Consider the following 16,767-nt stretch of genomic DNA (forward strand, 5'->3'; position numbering starts at 1 on the left):
TCGACTACTTTGTCACTGTCAACACTTATGTCAATAGGGTGGCCTCCTTGTATCTCGCTGCTATTTTCAATTGCTGTCAACGCTTATGTCAATAGCGTCGCCCCTTTTTAACTCACTGCTATTTTCCATCTCTGCAATATCAGCAAATTGTTCTTTTTTTTCAAATTTTCACTGTTATTCTAAGTACACATACTTGATTGGATAAGAATCCCACTTCTGATGTTAGGAATTATAAATAAAGGCCCCATTTGTTTAAAATACTGGTTTATTCGTCCGACAGTTAAGACCAGACAATGTGTCAATGTTAATTTGTTGGGAGTTATATTAAATCGCAAATACTCCGCCATTTTATTAACTGTATAGAATGAATTAGATATGGGTAGCTTTCAATTATCGTTTTTATTAATTTTTAAATAGTTTTACTGCTTTTCAACATACTAGTGAATAAGATTCAATTAATGAAGAAAAAACTAAATTATAGACAACTGACAAATATTTAGAATAAGTGCAGAAATTCAAGTACTAGAGATCAGTAGAAAAGAGCTGAAAAAACATTAACTGTTAAAGTACTAAGCAGAATCGGCGAAGTTGCAGGAGCTTTAGCTTATCTAAAGTGATACGTTTTGAACTCTTATCTTTTCAAATCTTCCGTATGGCTTTGGATATATTCACTGGTAAAATGTTTTATAAAACCACATTGTTTAATCAAATATGTATCTCTTACCCTTAGCTTGTTTTATAGTGTACAAGTAGGCCATCACATTATATAAAATATAAATTCCGTATTATTTGGCAATTAAGAATATAACAAAACCTTTTAGGGACTCATAAACAAAACAAATGAGGTCTATCCTCAAATATTATTGGCCTCGATGTTATGTTAATTACATTTCAGATATTATAAGTAATTAAAATGGTAAATACACTAGAAACATTACATTGCGGTAAAAAACTTAGCCATGTTCAAATTATACCTGCTCATTCGTGTCTTGGAACGAAAATACATAACTTCTCTGGTGTTTTTACCAAAACAATTACGTCGTGCATATATTTTGAGGGTTTTAAAGCGTATTTGATGTTACACTATGTCAATTGTCAATTTTTCTTCCAAATCTATTTTTTGTAGAAATAACTTGTATTCAGGGTAAAATAAACACGTAGTCATAAGGTAGTTTTTCAAAATGAGTCATGTAACGTAACTGAAATGTTTCATTGTTAATTCATGTAGGACCCAAGTACCATATAATAGTAAGACCATAATGGGCCATTCAAGTAATTTGATTGGTCAATTTAAATCTCCATTATAGGCACCTGTAAGAAAAATATTTTACTGTGAAGACATTTGATTAGCTCATTAGTAATGTTTGGCACGTGACAACCTTTACGTCATGTTTAATTGACCAATGAAATTTAAATAAAAAACAATTTTTTTCTGAATTAAATTTATTAAATAAAATTCAATTAAATATAATATTTAAAAATAAATATAATATAAAAATAAATATATTTATAAAATATAAATATTATATAAATATTTATAAAACCGTAAGCAAAAACTGTGCTGCTTTGCAAATCAAAATTGTCTCTTTCGTCTTTTTTCTTTTTCATATTTGTTTAGTGCCTACAATTTAATAGGGTCTATCAGAGTTCTGTCTTTTTGTTTTCTTATACTGAAAGCAAACTTTGAGTCTTTCCCTCTTAATATTCTGTTCACCTGTTTTACTCAAAAGTATATAGCACACCTTGTTAGCACTTTTAATATTTTATCCCACAGATCATTATGGAATGTACAATTGATGGGTTTTAAATTTACTTTTTTTTTAAACATAGCTCAAAGACCTACTATATTAAAACAATTTTGTTGGAGTCTGGAGCACGTGATATTGTCTTGCCTTTATAGAATAAGTCTCAATTTGCGGGTCTACTAATTTATTCATAATTGTATGTTACACTTAATTTATTTTTTCAAAAGTTTTACTAAATAACCTGAGATGTATACTACGGTACAACGTAAATCTTTGTTTGCTCTTATAGTAACATCTGGACTGAAGTTATAGTTAAGTAATTAAAGGTAAGAATGACCAGAAAGGGGGATACTGATTGAATGAATATAAACTAATACCATTACCTTCTGGAGTTTGTTAGTTTGTTCAAATGTCGATGATACTTGCTTTGAAAACCCTGGTTGTAGGCCTAGAACGATGGAAATAGGCACTACAAATAAAGTAAGAGAGTTTAGAAATTAATGGTAACAATTATGAACAGAAATGTGACTGACTCCTTCAATTTACCTTCTATATCATTTTGATTTTGATCCACTTCCATTTGTACATATTCTGGGCTCATGGTATTATTTTCGCCATCACTAAATTGTTCATAAGTACTTAAAGGAAAGTTTAATGTATCACAAAAATGTCTGACATGGTAACGATCATAAATCTGTTTCATGTTTAACCCAACCGGTTTAGGATTTTTAATGTTTTCTACTCATTTCTTAAAGATCGCCGGATACTTTTTAATGGAAAACGATGATACATTTCCTCATTATCGGTGCATCCGGGCACACAACACTTCCTAGAACGAGAATGCATTTCAACCACCAACTTGTATATACTAATAAAATAAAATAATAATTATTTTATATTATAATTATTTAATAATATATACGTTATAAAAATCTAACCACACTGTTCTCTATATAGGGCACACTCAATATGGCGTACAAAATAAACAAACCGTAGAAGGAAATGAATCAATCAGATCCCGTTGCGGATATTAGCATAGCGAATAAAACAAGTAATATGTTAAAGGTAGCGACATCTACATGTTGGACGTCGCGAAACATTTAGCCAAAATTTCCTATAAAGTTAAATCTCTATTTCTTTAAAAAATCTAAAAAAAAATATCGATATTTCGATATATTGATATTTTGAAAAATATCGATATATCGTTTTCGATATATAAAAAAACTACTGACATGTCGGAGAAAAAAATCGATATATTATTTGCAAGTATAAAAAATATCGATATTTTACAAAATATATCGATATTTTTAAGAAAAAATAAAAATAGTGAAATATTAGCCTAAAAAGATATAAATATTTTCTAAATATTTTAAAAAGTAGTGATATTTTTGATGGACTTTAACCGATGACCGAAGGACTGATTTTAAAGGTTTGTTAAAAATTATATTTAATTTATTTTGAAAAAATATCGAAAAATATCGGCTCAAAATATCGATATATCGATATTTTTTCTGCATCCCTATTTTGGCGCATTCTTTTGAAAATTATTTTATTTTACGGCCGATGTTTAGCCATGGCGACCGTAGTATGTCGTGACACAGGCGATCACTTAAGTAATCATCACCATTAGAATTAGATAGGAGGTAAAACACAGCATATTTAAGGGGCTATATATTCTGAATGAGTGACGCTGCCTTTAAATGTAGAATGTTCTATGGATCTCTCGAGCTATATATGTTAATGTCTTCACTGAATATGTATTACAAGAGATATGTCACTTTTTATAAAAAAAACTTTTTATCCAACCTTATCTTACGTAAAATTATTCAGTAATATATTCGACATTCCAATCTGTATATGAACTATTTTCTTAAACATTGTTTTCTTAAATTATTATTAGTTGGTATTTTATATTAAATTTTCAGGTTTTGATACATCATTAAAATATTTTTAAATTTTATCTTGATTCATAAAAATATTTGCTAAGATTAATACTATAAATAGCATTAGATTGTTCGTATAGGGTTAGTAAAACAAAAATATATTGATTGTAATATCTTAATAAATTTCATTGTTTACTAAATTAATTATATCTGGTAAAGTGCAATATTTCTATAATAAGAGAGGATTTTTCAGAACTTTAGCTCATCCGCTGTATTAGTTTGATACCAAAACGTTAAGATAACGTAGCTTAACTTTACATATTAAAAATAATAGAAATATTTAAAGAAGAAAATATATAAAATCTACATATTTTCCTGTTATAGTCTGCTAAAAAGATTTAAACATATATACTTTTATTAAAAATTTTCTAGTCATTCGTTCATTACATCCAATTACTAGTGATTCTATCATTTTAATTCTGGTTATCAATAAAATATAAGAATTTTTATTCTTCGTTGTCTAAGTGTACCAATCAAGATCATAGAATGCTTCACATATTTCCGAAATCTTAAAGATTTAAGTTCAACGTGTAAAATACAACTTTAATTCAACGAAATTTAAGTTTAAAGATAAATATTAAACTTACTTAATTTTTATATGCTTGACCAATATTCTACAAAACAGTCATAATAACACTATATATAAAAACTAAGGATAGAAATATACCTATCATTCCAATCTAAAATAGAAATTATAAATATAATATAATTAATATTTAAATGTCACATTGAAAAGTTTGACGTATATATCGTAATTGAAACGAAAACAAAAAATTTTGAACAAATTCACAAACTGCTACTTTATTCTCACTCTATTTGGGTAACAGAAGCTTAACACAGAAGATATATATACCTGAACAACCAATAATTATATAAGGTAAATTGGGGGAGCTGAATCTAGATTACTAGATCGTTTTTTAAAATTGGTTTTGGTCTTAGAAATATTCAATAAATTCATTATTTTACTATTTTTGACCATTAACGACAATTTATTGAATTAAATAATATAAATCAGAAATCGCGCTTGAGTTTTTTACTGCTTGAGATCTGTGTCATGTCTTAGAGTCCAACAGTAATCGCTCATCATGCCTTTGGCGCAAAATCCTTGCTATCGTCTTTCGATTTTCTCTATACCTTGGTGTAGCCGCTTTTCTTGCTTGGGGCTGGTGTCGCTCAAATTTTAAACAAAATATCCATCTGAAGATGTAATCCGGTGATTTGGGGTTACCGAGAATATTGCGAACAACAATTTGAATCGATGCCCATGCCCTTCATCAGGGGTTACAATATTTTGTAAATTGTGCTTCAAGCAGTAGTTTTCAAATATGAGACAAATATTTATTCTTTGAGTTTTGCATATGACAGTTCGGGAAACAATTTGATTAAATACAGGAAATAATTGAGCGCTTTGGCAAAGTTCTTTGTAAGGTAAAGTTTAATATGAAGAGGCGGCCTTCAAAGTATATTTAAAATCATTTATGAACAAACATCGTTCATTTTGATAGTATGGTGTAATCATCACATCCAATAAACCTTTGGTATATTTGCAGAAACACATGTCATTTTCTTTTTTGAATGATAAAATCGCTTGATATCTATTTCTCTAAATAGTGACTTGTATTTTAGGATTAAGATGTTTTTATTCTTGCAACTGTGGTGCAGGTAACTTTGCCTTTTGTTTCGATAAACTCAAGTCGCGAATCGAATCACTCAGTTTATTGATCGAAATAAATGCTTTTCTTCCATAACTCAATGGTTTGCATTGCTCGCCAGTAATGAACACGGGCTTCTTAAAACATTTTTGCATTTGTACCTTGACAAATTGGCTGTTACTGTCCGTATGTGGAATTGTCTTTGACACTGATCAGAATAATTATACTGTGCTATTTTTTACCATTTATACCGACGACATTTAGCGACCAGAATAGCATTATTTTTCTGTTCTCTTCATAATGTTGGCATAGAAAATGAAAAGTATGTTCATCAAGTGACACTTATTACAGCTTTATATTATAAGGATTACAAAACAATTTCGGGACTCATAGTTTGTTATAGTTTGCAACAGCAAAACTCAAAAAAATTAAAATAAAGTACTGCAAATATTTTGAGTACCTTTATCATAATTTTTCTACAATTTACCGAGCATGTAACAACCACAAATGTAACGGAACATTTTCAATCGATTTTGTAACGTTGTTTCTACATTTTCGCAAGTTCCGAAGCACAATCACATTACAAAAACAAATTCCAAAGATATTTAATGCAATGTCTTCAGCTGACGGCCATTCAAAACTAGAACCAATCTTGATATACGGATTGAAGATCTGAGTTCTGAGCATCAGATCATTATAGAAGTTGGTATAAAAGTTCGTTTAAATATATTTTCTAATTCAATTAATGCCATTTTAAACGATTATTAGGGCACGAAGCTCGTTACCGAAAGGCTTGAATTATTTTCAAACACTAAATTGGATAAAGTTCATCGAAGACATATTAGAACGAATTATGCTTATGGAGTCGAAACCAGAAAGAAAATATGTTCGATCAAAATATAGGATAAAGCTTTGAATATCGCGAAGACTTTAGCGGTTAATACTGAACTCTGTTCAGGGAGCTTGAAACGGAATGCTCGGTTGACCATCACAAATGCACTACCAAGCCCGCTACGAGATTTGGACCTATCGGCATATATGTACTTGCGGCCAGGGTAAGAGTGGAGAAGTTTACAGAACTTGGGTCGAATAAGGTAAGAATATTGTTCTTTTGCATAAAATTAATGATTTTTGGTAATTTCTTCCCCCCTATCACCAAGTGAAATTTGAGTAAAAAAATAGGACTGTAGCAGGAAAAAGATCGATATATGTATCGATCGAATTTTGTTTTGAGGTTTCTACAACCCTCTCCCATTAAGTGAATTTAGCGTAGTTTGATGCAGATATTTTATGGTTGTCGAAGTGATCCTTAGTTCATTACATTGGTCCGTAGCTCAATTAATATTCGGCAGATGCCTATTTTGTCATGGCTTATGATGGTCGCCATCTTTAGATTTCATAAGCCACATCTTTTGATTTATATTGATATATTTGTGCCGATTTGGGAATTCAGATCAATTAGCATTACTATTTGATTTAAACCGGAGGAACTTTTTCTTTTGGTTTTTTTCACTCATAAATCCCTAAACCGATCTGTATGAACTGGAAATAAGCTAGATTTATGCAGAACTGTTATTGAAAATTGCACCACTTAGATCGTTTGAATGATATTATAATCCATACAAAATATAATATTTCGCACAACATATTTTATTATATTTGAAGATCTACCCGTTTTTATTGAAAAATACTATGTTTTATAAACATTTTTACATATATTTACTGCCAAAAATATGGACGTATTATTTACATTATTTACAATACGGCAATTTTATTTTATATGGAAATTTCATTAATATTCTTATATTATATATTTTTAAAATATCGGTGTTATATTGTCAATTGGTATTATTGTATATATAATAACAATTTTCTCAAATGCTCATTTAATACGCCCATTCAACTTTACTTCACTATTGCTTTTTAATGACCGACAAACAAACAATATCAGTTTGATGCTAAATAAATAAAAATACGGTATTATCGAAATAATTTGGTATCAAAACTTAGAAAATTACTTAGAAATTAATGAATAAAACATTTAATTATATTTCTGCGACCTTTTGTTTTTAACTAAGTATCTATTATATATACATACAAAATGTTTATATGAATTTCTTCTTTAATCATTAATTGATTGATGATTACATAGTTTGAGTGTTATAAATAGTATAAAATTATATTCTATAAGGAATGCGCCAATAAGATAAAACTTTACTGTATAAGTTGTCTCTGGATTTCCTTTTAGAATAAATATTTTCAATGTTTCATTCGTTTAATTCATTTAATCATATTGAATTGAGGGGGTGACAAAGAATGACTTCTGTTTGGGCAAAGTCCATCAGACACACAGCATAAGAAATTGACCAGGGAGTATACCAGTACATCTAAAGGCACCTAGAACTCTACTTCATAGGTGACGTGGAAAATATTTTAAAGTAAATATAATTAAACAACTTTATACCAAAAACTATTATGACTGTTTAATTAACAGTAGTTTAAGTCGTTCGATAATATATGCATTGAATATACTGTAATGTTTTATATTTATATCAGAATTTTATTACATTCCAAAGCCAAAATAAATTAAGAGTCAAAATTACGACGTTATGACGTCATATATTTTAAAGACGTGAGTTCTCTGTTATTTTGGACGGACTATAGAAACATTTCTTGACCCTATTCAGTCCTTCCTTTCAAAATAATTAATGTAAGTTTTGTCGATTAACAATCATAAATTAGAAAATAAAGTAAGTTAAACAAAAACAATTGATAAAAACAACCCAGCAACCACATTAACAACATCTTATGTTAGTAGACAAAAAAATTATATGTTGTTCAATTTTGATACGAAAAAATCGACATGAAATATTTGTCAGAAATAAAAGTTATACACAAAAATGAAACAGCCGGCTTGGTTGTCGCAGTGGTAAAGGTGACAGTATGGTTCACCTACTGTTGCGATAGTCGCGGGTTCGAATTCTGCTGGGGTTATGTTTGTGATTGTTTAATATTTGTGATTGTCTTAGGCAAGAGTGTAAAACCCGACAGGAAATAACTATCCCAGTCACGCCAGTAGGAAGGCTGGGTAAGAGCGGATGTCTTCTGCGGTGGTCTCTAAGTTGATTAATGGCCAATGGGTAGGCTTAATGCTGAGGACCGTGCTTCAGAGCCCACGTTAAACTGTAAATCCATTCCAGATAAACTCCTAGTTGGTAAAAGGAAACTAAAATATTAAAAAAAACACTGTTTGTATGAAAATTTCACCCCAATCCGATCTGATTTGAATAATGATAGCATAATAAAAGGTTGCCTTTTCTAAATCTATTTATAAATATAGATGTTATATAATAGATGCTTAGTTAAAAACAAAAGGTCGCAAAAATATAATTAAATGTTTTATTCATTAATTCCTAAGTAATTTTCTAAGTTTTGTTACCAAATTGTTTCGATAATACCGTATTATTATTTATTTAGCATCAAACTGATATTGTTTGTTTGTCAGTCATTAAATAGCAATAGTGTAGTAGAGCTGAATGGGCGCATTAAATAAGCATTTGAGAAAATTGTTATTATATATACAATACTACCAATTGACAATATAACATCGATATTTTAAAAATATGTAAGATAAGAATATTAATGAAATTTTCATATAAAATAAAATTGCCGTAATATAAATAATGTAAATAATACGTCCATATTTTTGGCAGTAAATATATGTAAAAATGTTTATAAAACATAGTATTTTTCAATAAAAACGGGTAGATCTTCAAATAGAATAAAATATGCTGTGCGAAATATTATATTTTGTATGGTTTATAACATCATTCAAACGATCCCTGCTTACACGCAATCTAAGTGGTGACTTATGACTTTAAAAGGAAAAACCAAAAGAAAAAGTTCCTCCGGTTTAAATCAAATAGTAATGCTAATTGATCTGAATTCCCAAATCGGCACAAATATATCAATATATATCAAAAGATGTCGCTATGAAATCTAAAGATGGCGACCATCCTAAGCCATGACAAAATAGGCATCTGCCGAATATTAATTGAGCTACGGACCAATGTAATGAACTAAGGATCACTTCGACAACCATAAAATATCTGCATCAAACTATGCTAAATTCACTTAATGGGAGGGGGTTGTAGAAACCTCAAAACAAAATTCGATCGATACATATATCGATCTTTTTCCTGCTACAGTCCTATTTTTCTACTCAAATTTCACTTGGTGATAGGGGGGAAGAAATTACCAAAACTCATTAATTTTAAACAAGAGAACAATACTCTTACCTTATTCGACCCAAGTTCTGTAAACTTCTCCACTCTTACCCTGGCCGCAAGCACATATATACCGATAGGTCCAAATCTCGCAGCGGGCTTGGTAGTGCATTTGTGATGGACAACCGACCATTCCGTTTCAAGCTCCCTGAACAGAGTTCAGTATTAACCGCTGAACTCTTCGCGATATTCAAAGTTTTATCCTATATTTTGATCGAATATATTTTCTTTCTGGTTTCGACTCCATAAGCATAATTCGTTCTAATATGTCTATTAGATTATGTCAACCATACAGTATGTCGTACCGCTTTATATATATATATATATATATATATATATATATATATATATATATATAATAAATTACCTGTTGCATGAACCAATATATTAGCCTAAAAAGTAATAAAATAAACTAATACAAAAATATCTGCCCATTTTTTGTTACATTGTAATTTTCCTTAAATAAAATGTTCAACATATTTTTGCAAAGGTCTCATTGGAATGTACGGCGGCCAGAAGACTAAATATAATCTAGAAAAAAGCGGTTTAAAAAAGCTCAGTTATTACCTTTATTAATTTATGTTAGCCATGTCGGTTTATATAAATATTAATATGATGTTAGATACTAAAATTTCGTAGACATGTACTCACCGAACACCAGAAACATATTTTAGGAATAAATTCTTTTGTATGTTTTTTATCTGTAGTAAGATATGTGAATATTTCAAAAATAGTAAGCGATATTAAAATAGGAAGGGAAGCATTAACAAGATTTCAGAGGATGGTTTATAAAACTTTTATATGTTCAATGAAAATCATTTTTCATACACCACTTTCATATTCTGAAGATGTTGACAACAACTGATACCTTTTAAATCCATTCTGAAACTAGTTAGATATTGATGAGATGTAAAACTGTTCTAATACCTATTTTACTTGTTTGTGTCTAGAATTTATTATATTAAGCTGTATTACGTGGAACATAAATTTAGTCCTTTACTCTCTTAAAACTATTTTACGAAAAGACATGGAAACTTATCGAATTGGACTATCTGTCATCCTGATACAAAAAGAAAATAAAAAAATATTCGCGTTACAAGTAACTTTTTGTTAATATTTTTGTTGATATATTAGTATTTTTTCGATACTTTTTACTTTTTACTCTACGTGCCCATGAGCCTCGGTAGCGCAGTAGGCAGCGCGTAAGTCTCATAATCTTAAGGTCGTGAGTTCGATCCTCACCCGGGGCATTACTCTTTTTCCTATTACTTTCTTTCTTTTACCTTATGAACACCAGACTTAAGTAATTTTATAAAAGTATCGGTAGTTAGCAAGAGCTCTGACATACTAATTAGCAACGACATATAAGTTTTCTCACAAACATCATACAGATGTTTGCATATGAAGCGAACGCTACAACTTTTTAGATCTCCACATATACACCCACACAGAGAACTACGGTTTGCAATGAGCGAAGATTGGTACCAATCGGTAGTAGGCCATAAAATACCAGAACCATGTCTTTCGCTGGAGCTTCAGTTCGGCGGGACATCCAGATACAAGAGTCTAATTCTGGAGAAGAAAGTAATATATAAAGAGTATAATATATATTCTCGAATTCACAAATTAATCTAAATCTCACTTGAACCTCAAATTCAAATTTAACTAAATTTATCGTCTATTACTTTAAGTTTATATATTGTCTCAGTTATTTAACATTTTATAAACATATTTAATTTTAAATATAATAAGTTCGATTAGGTCGGTGGTAAAAGCCAGAGCTATCATGTCATGCTGCCTAATATTACATAACGTGTGACGCTTCACTGCATAATGTGTTTACTTATAATTTAATTATTATCTGTAAAGGTAAAAACTCGATAAACGGAAAACCAAATAATATTAAAATAACTAATAAACTAGACGCCCCTTTCTTTTCTCTTGTTTTCATCGCCTTATCATATCCGGAACAACGTTAATCTAACTATACAATACGAGTGTTTTAATAAGCTATACATATACTTTGATTGGGGATATCTATTGGCAAAAATGGGCATTGTACCAAGAAGTTAAACAACTCCATTGAATTGTTATATTCGATGGTTTTGTCATTTCTGTATATAAAATACTAGTCTATCGTCTAGTATTATTGGATTATTCAGTATACACGCTAATGATGGGACGCTTTAAAATACCATTTTCAATATTAATTAGTTTTGTTCTTTTATTTGAAAACACTTTTAGAAACTTATGGTAATACACCTCCTTCATATCCCAATTGTTAGTTTTTGTCTCAATCTTTTAAAAGTGATGATTTTTGCGTCAATGGCAAAAATAGTATGGAGAATCAAAAAAGACAATAAATCTGATATTTAGGCTAAAAGCTCTCAAAGAATTTTTAAACAGCTTAGCAGTTAATGGGCGAAGAAAAGTTATTTCGGACGAAAGATTAAAAAGAGGAAAAATTGTTACCGCATGAATTGACTGAAAATTCCATTTTGAAGCGTTTTAATATTGAACTTTCATTGCTTGTTAAAGAAAAAAATAAGAAAGGAGAGCTATCCACATCGGAATCGAAGTGGAAACTTTATGTTTATAATGTCTTGATGCGCATATAGTGGACTAAAATGTTGCTATAGACATTCACCAACGTTAATAGAATAGCAAGTAACAGACGCAGTCATCCTTTTCCATCACATTTCCTAGCCAACAATCTCTTATTAATGGAAGAAAAGTCGGTAATGTTGTCACTGGTCATTTTAACTTCACGCCATTGAAGCATTTTGTTTAATTAACACCAATATAACTTCTGGTTCTTTTATTTTGAAAGCACTCTCTTACTTTCGGTACCGTTTTACTATGAATTCACACCAAAAATAACACCACACTGCGGCATGGTATAGGAAATTCTAATCAAATTATCTTGAAAATCCAATAATGTTTTAGAGTCGCTACCAAATTTCAACAAAGAAATAAAAGAAAACTTTAACCTTAAATCGTCGTTATTGTGATTCCGGATATGGCATTAAAATCTGACAGAAACCACTTAATTAGGGCATTAACATTTCTTTTTAAACTGAAGTGCGAACCCTAAAATTTAGCTCTTACCACATTGATACCCTTTCCCAACATCAACATCAAATTACCATATCATTTTAATCCTTCAAAAATAGGTAATTAACCCAAAATAATTACAAATTTTCTTAAGCTAATGCAGTGTGAAAAGCTTTTAGGATTCATTAGTTTAAAATATCTTTTTAAAAATGTCACATGTGATTTGTAGGTACTCCTAAGACTAATAATATCTCGATCTTATAAGAAATGGTCTTTCGAGGAAGTAAATGCTACAAGTCTATTGTAATGCGTGGTGTCCTATTGTCATTGATTCAGCAATCCACGGCCGTCTTAACAATCTCGTTCACAAAATGAGGAACGATTAATAACCCATGAATATGTTGATAGTGCTGTACAGAAATCACAAATGACTACAGAAGGACAACAGAATTGACAACAAAAAACGAATGCTCTATATATCAGGGAATAATGATATTCATATTCAATTCCTCAATAATCAATTTTCTCCTCACTTTAGAACTATATAGCATCCCTGAAGGGTTTTCTGGATTCTGTTATATTCCTTATTTAGATACCTAATTCACACAATTTATCAATTATTTCTTCTTTAAACACAGATGTCTCCTTTCTATTTCTTCAGTATTTTAATTCTTCATTAGATCCTGCAAAGATTTAAATACTTGTTATATTTAACAATCATTACAGAAAAGATTAGAGGAAGAATTATTATAGCAAAATATAAGAACAAGAAAAATCATGTAAAAATGGGTTTCTGTTTTGTTACCTATTCACGCCAAAAATAAATGACATGTAAAATAAAAATTTAACATACTTAATATTTAATTTATTATATCAGGAAAATTATATTAACTATTGAGTTAACTTGTTTTGGTTTTAAAATTTGTTGGAAATCACATTAAAGTTACTAATTTTTTTGATACCAACAGATAGATTAGGTTAGATTAGTGATGCCGAAAAAATATGCCTATTTTTTTGGCTGATATTTTTCCACATATTTTTTCAAAAAAATATCGATAGATTTAAAAGAGAGTATCTTAACTTGAGCTTCAAATTAAAATATCAATTTTAATATTTTTGAGATATCGAAATTTGAAAAAAATTGTTCATTTATTAAATGTAGGCTACAGAATACCTTTTATATTTAAAATTTTATGAGAGTGCCGTATCTGACAGCTGACACTTGTTTGAAAATTCGAAAGCGTTCGTCAGTTATATTTATTGCAACGGTGTGTAGTTTATCTATTTTTTTCTCCGCTACCTTATATCACATTAATTGGATTCCTATTTAGAAATTGCATTATGAGTAATATCGACGAAGACCTTTATATGCCGCATCAGAAAATTTCATACTTGCAATCTAGGGATCCAAGTATTTTAACTTGGAATAAATATGGTTTAAATAAAGTTAGAGTAAACTTAAATTTTTCTAGTGATGAAAGTTCTGTACAGTCAACGGTGTTGAAGGAAGAGGTATTATTTATATTCAATGCTATCGGAAATTGAGAAAAACGTGTTTGTTACTTTTATACCCTAATAATATTGGAATTAGAATATAATTTTGGAATTACTTGCGAAATAAAATAGAAATGTTTTGTATTTTGCAGGAAAAACATTTAGGAGTTTATTTACGTATAAAAGGGGGTGTAGAAATTAGCAGTATCTATAAAATAGAAGATGACACTTTTATTTGTGACCTTTCTGACTCAAGCATTAATAATAAAATTGCGGCACAAACTGAAGAAAAGTATAAATTTAGTACAATATTTGGCCCAGAAAGGACCCAAAGATTTATATTTGATGTTACAGTAAAGGAGAAAGTTTTAAAATTCATTAATGGGGAAAACAGTACAATAATGGCATATGGAAGTTCAGGATCAGGTAAATAAGTAATAATTCTATTTATTTCTTTTGTATGATTTTTTTTTTCAGGGAAGACTTTCACATTAATTGGAACACCGGTTGATCCTGGTATAATTCCAAGAGCAATTAAGTATTTATTTCATTCTTTACCCATATTAAAAGAATATCCACAAGCTAAGCCTTTGCCTAATGGTCAAGCAGTTATTCTTGATGATAATCAAAAAATTGCAGAGAAGAGAGAAACTTTCAATATATTAAAAGATTTACCTAACTGCAAGGATCACGCTAGAGCTTTTAAGTAAAAAAAAATATTGTAATGCATTGTAAAACTAATTTAATTGTAATAATGTATTATGTTTTAGTGCTATGCAAGAAAGATTAAGTATGGACCCAGTTGCGGTTGTTGAAAATATTACTCCTATTATAAGTCTATGGATATCTTTATGTGAAATATATAATGAACAGGTTTATGATTTACTTCAACCACTATTAAAGGGTCAATGCAGACCCAAATTAAAAATAGGAGGATTACAGGACAACATATATATCAAAGATTTGAAATATGTTAATGTTAGATCTGGCTTGGAAGCATATGGGATTTTACAGTATGGTTTACAAAACAGAAATAAAGCCTCAACAGCTATAAATTTGCAGTCTAGTCGATCTCATTGTATTTTTACTATTAAACTTGTACAAGGATATAACAGTGAAAATTTGCTTATATCTAGTTTCAACTTTTGTGATTTAGCTGGCTCTGAGCGCCTAAAGAAAACTCTAAATGTTGGTGATAGATTAAGAGAATCAAACAGCATTAATAATTCATTGCTGGTTTTAGGAAGGTATGTTTTAATTGCTATCATTAATTATATTATCATTGACTATATTGTTTTCTATGTTATAGATGTATAACTATGGTTAGAGATGGTCAGGATAAAAAACAAAACATAATGCCACCATTTAGAGAGTCAAAACTAACACATCTGTTTCAGAAAGCAATTTTAGGAAAGGAAAATATAGATTTAATGGTAATGAGTAATAATATTAAATTGTTTTATGTTAATCATGTATATTTGTAGATAACTATAAATCCATCAAAAAATATGTTTGCTGAGAATCAGCATACTTTAAATTTTTCTGCAATAGCTAAAGAAGTTGTTATAGATAAAACACCAGTGAAAGTATTAAATTCTAGTCGATTTTTGGACTTGGATAATGCTAGCAGGTGAGTTTTCGTTTAATATAATGTGAATGAGACTAAATGTTTTTTATCCAATATAGAGAAGATGAAATAATGGATTTGAGGTATACAATCAGAGAATTAAGAGACAAATTGACAGAATTTGAAGATGAAAATAGGGTATTAAGAGATGAAAAAGCAAATTTAGTCTTACAATTATCTGAAGAGAGATTGCAACATGAGGAAGATATAGATAAAGAGAGAGATCATTTGATTAAGGTAAATAGAAATTAACTATGGCCATAGATTTGATGTATTGTTTTATTTCAGGGCTACAGAGAAATGATTAGCATCAAAGATGAACAGATTGACACATTAAAAAGAGATAATGAAGCTCTTTCAAAGCAAATTAGGAAATTACAAAAGATAAACCAACTTACTGTTTTAAATAGTAGTGACTCTAGTGATGATGTTAATAATAGTATTCATAATAGCGATATTGTTATTGATGATGATGATGATGATGTAGTTAATAGTATTCATAATAATGATATGGGTGTTGATGATGATAATGATATGGGTGTTGGTGATGATGATATATGTGTTGATGATGATAATGATAAGAATAATTATAATTGATAAAAGTTTTGTTTATATGTTTGTAAATCTGTGATATATTACCTCTTTTTTTATGCAGGCATAACATTCTATGTTATTCCGTTTATTTAACTGCTAAGATTTGGTAGTGTTCACTGTTTGTGCATCCAAAGTAGTAAACAAAAAACTTATACTTTTGGAAATAAACATGAACATATAAATATTTTTTAAGCAATTATATTTATACCATTATTCTGTTTTTATTGGTACTACTTAGTGCGTGAATTAGGAATTATTTTTAAACTTGACAACTAGGTATATACTTATTTGTAACTATGAGGCGAGATTATTTGTTAATATATATAATAAACAGTAAAGTGTATTTTTTGTTTGTTTTTAATTTTTTTAAAT

At 29.4% G+C, this 16,767-nt stretch overlaps 2 protein-coding genes and 1 non-coding gene across 5 annotated transcripts; 2 read left to right on the forward strand and 1 right to left on the reverse strand.

Moving 5' to 3' along the window:
- Positions 1-1,459: 1,459 nt before the first annotated feature.
- Positions 1,460-2,570, reverse strand: LOC143202343 (uncharacterized). 3 transcript variants are annotated; one of them, XM_076413811.1, is made up of 3 exons: positions 2,292-2,570; positions 2,129-2,214; positions 1,460-1,621 (listed from the first exon to the last, which is right to left on the reverse strand). In XM_076413811.1, exons 1-3 carry the CDS (start codon positions 2,446-2,448, stop codon positions 1,574-1,576), a joined length of 291 nt encoding a protein of 96 aa, XP_076269926.1. In that variant the 5' UTR covers positions 2,449-2,570; the 3' UTR covers positions 1,460-1,573. The 3 variants fall into 3 exon arrangements, with proteins under 3 accessions (XP_076269926.1, XP_076269927.1, XP_076269925.1); XM_076413812.1 differs by having other exon boundaries at positions 1,582-1,621; positions 2,279-2,570; XM_076413810.1 differs by lacking the exon at positions 1,460-1,621 and having other exon boundaries at positions 1,943-2,214.
- An 8,233-nt stretch (positions 2,571-10,803) lies between these two features.
- TRNAM-CAU (transfer RNA methionine (anticodon CAU)) lies at positions 10,804-10,876 on the forward strand. The gene has a single exon. It is a non-coding gene; the product is annotated as a tRNA-Met (tRNA).
- Positions 10,877-13,900: 3,024 nt separating this feature from the next.
- On the forward strand, positions 13,901-16,544 carry LOC143202022 (kinesin-like protein subito). Its single transcript, XM_076413291.1, has 8 exons — positions 13,901-14,192; positions 14,327-14,600; positions 14,652-14,880; positions 14,945-15,421; positions 15,484-15,607; positions 15,659-15,804; positions 15,861-16,038; positions 16,090-16,544. The coding sequence occupies exons 1-8, from the start codon at positions 14,022-14,024 to the stop codon at positions 16,396-16,398; spliced, it is 1,908 nt and encodes a 635-aa protein (XP_076269406.1). The 5' UTR covers positions 13,901-14,021; the 3' UTR covers positions 16,399-16,544.
- Positions 16,545-16,767: the final 223 nt, after the last annotated feature.

Source organism: Rhynchophorus ferrugineus, unplaced genomic scaffold (genome assembly GCF_030347505.1).
Source record: "Rhynchophorus ferrugineus isolate W39M unplaced genomic scaffold, kcgeb_rfMv2 rfM9, whole genome shotgun sequence".
NCBI lineage: Eukaryota > Metazoa > Arthropoda > Insecta > Coleoptera > Curculionidae > Rhynchophorus > Rhynchophorus ferrugineus.

Excerpts from the sequence above, each read along its gene's own strand:
- LOC143202343 (XM_076413810.1), bottom strand. The coding sequence starts at position 2,448 with ATGAAACAGATTTATGATCGTTACCATGTCAGACATTTTTGTGATACA. Across the intron at positions 2,215-2,291 it reads AAATCAAAATGATATAGAAG|TGCCTATTTCCATCGTTCTA; the intron begins GTAAATTGAAGG and ends CTTTATTTGTAG.
- LOC143202022 (XM_076413291.1), top strand. The coding sequence starts at position 14,022 with ATGAGTAATATCGACGAAGACCTTTATATGCCGCATCAGAAAATTTCA. Across the intron at positions 15,608-15,658 it reads AGGAAAATATAGATTTAATG|ATAACTATAAATCCATCAAA; the intron begins GTAATGAGTAAT and ends GTATATTTGTAG. Across the intron at positions 16,039-16,089 it reads AGAGAGATCATTTGATTAAG|GGCTACAGAGAAATGATTAG; the intron begins GTAAATAGAAAT and ends GTTTTATTTCAG.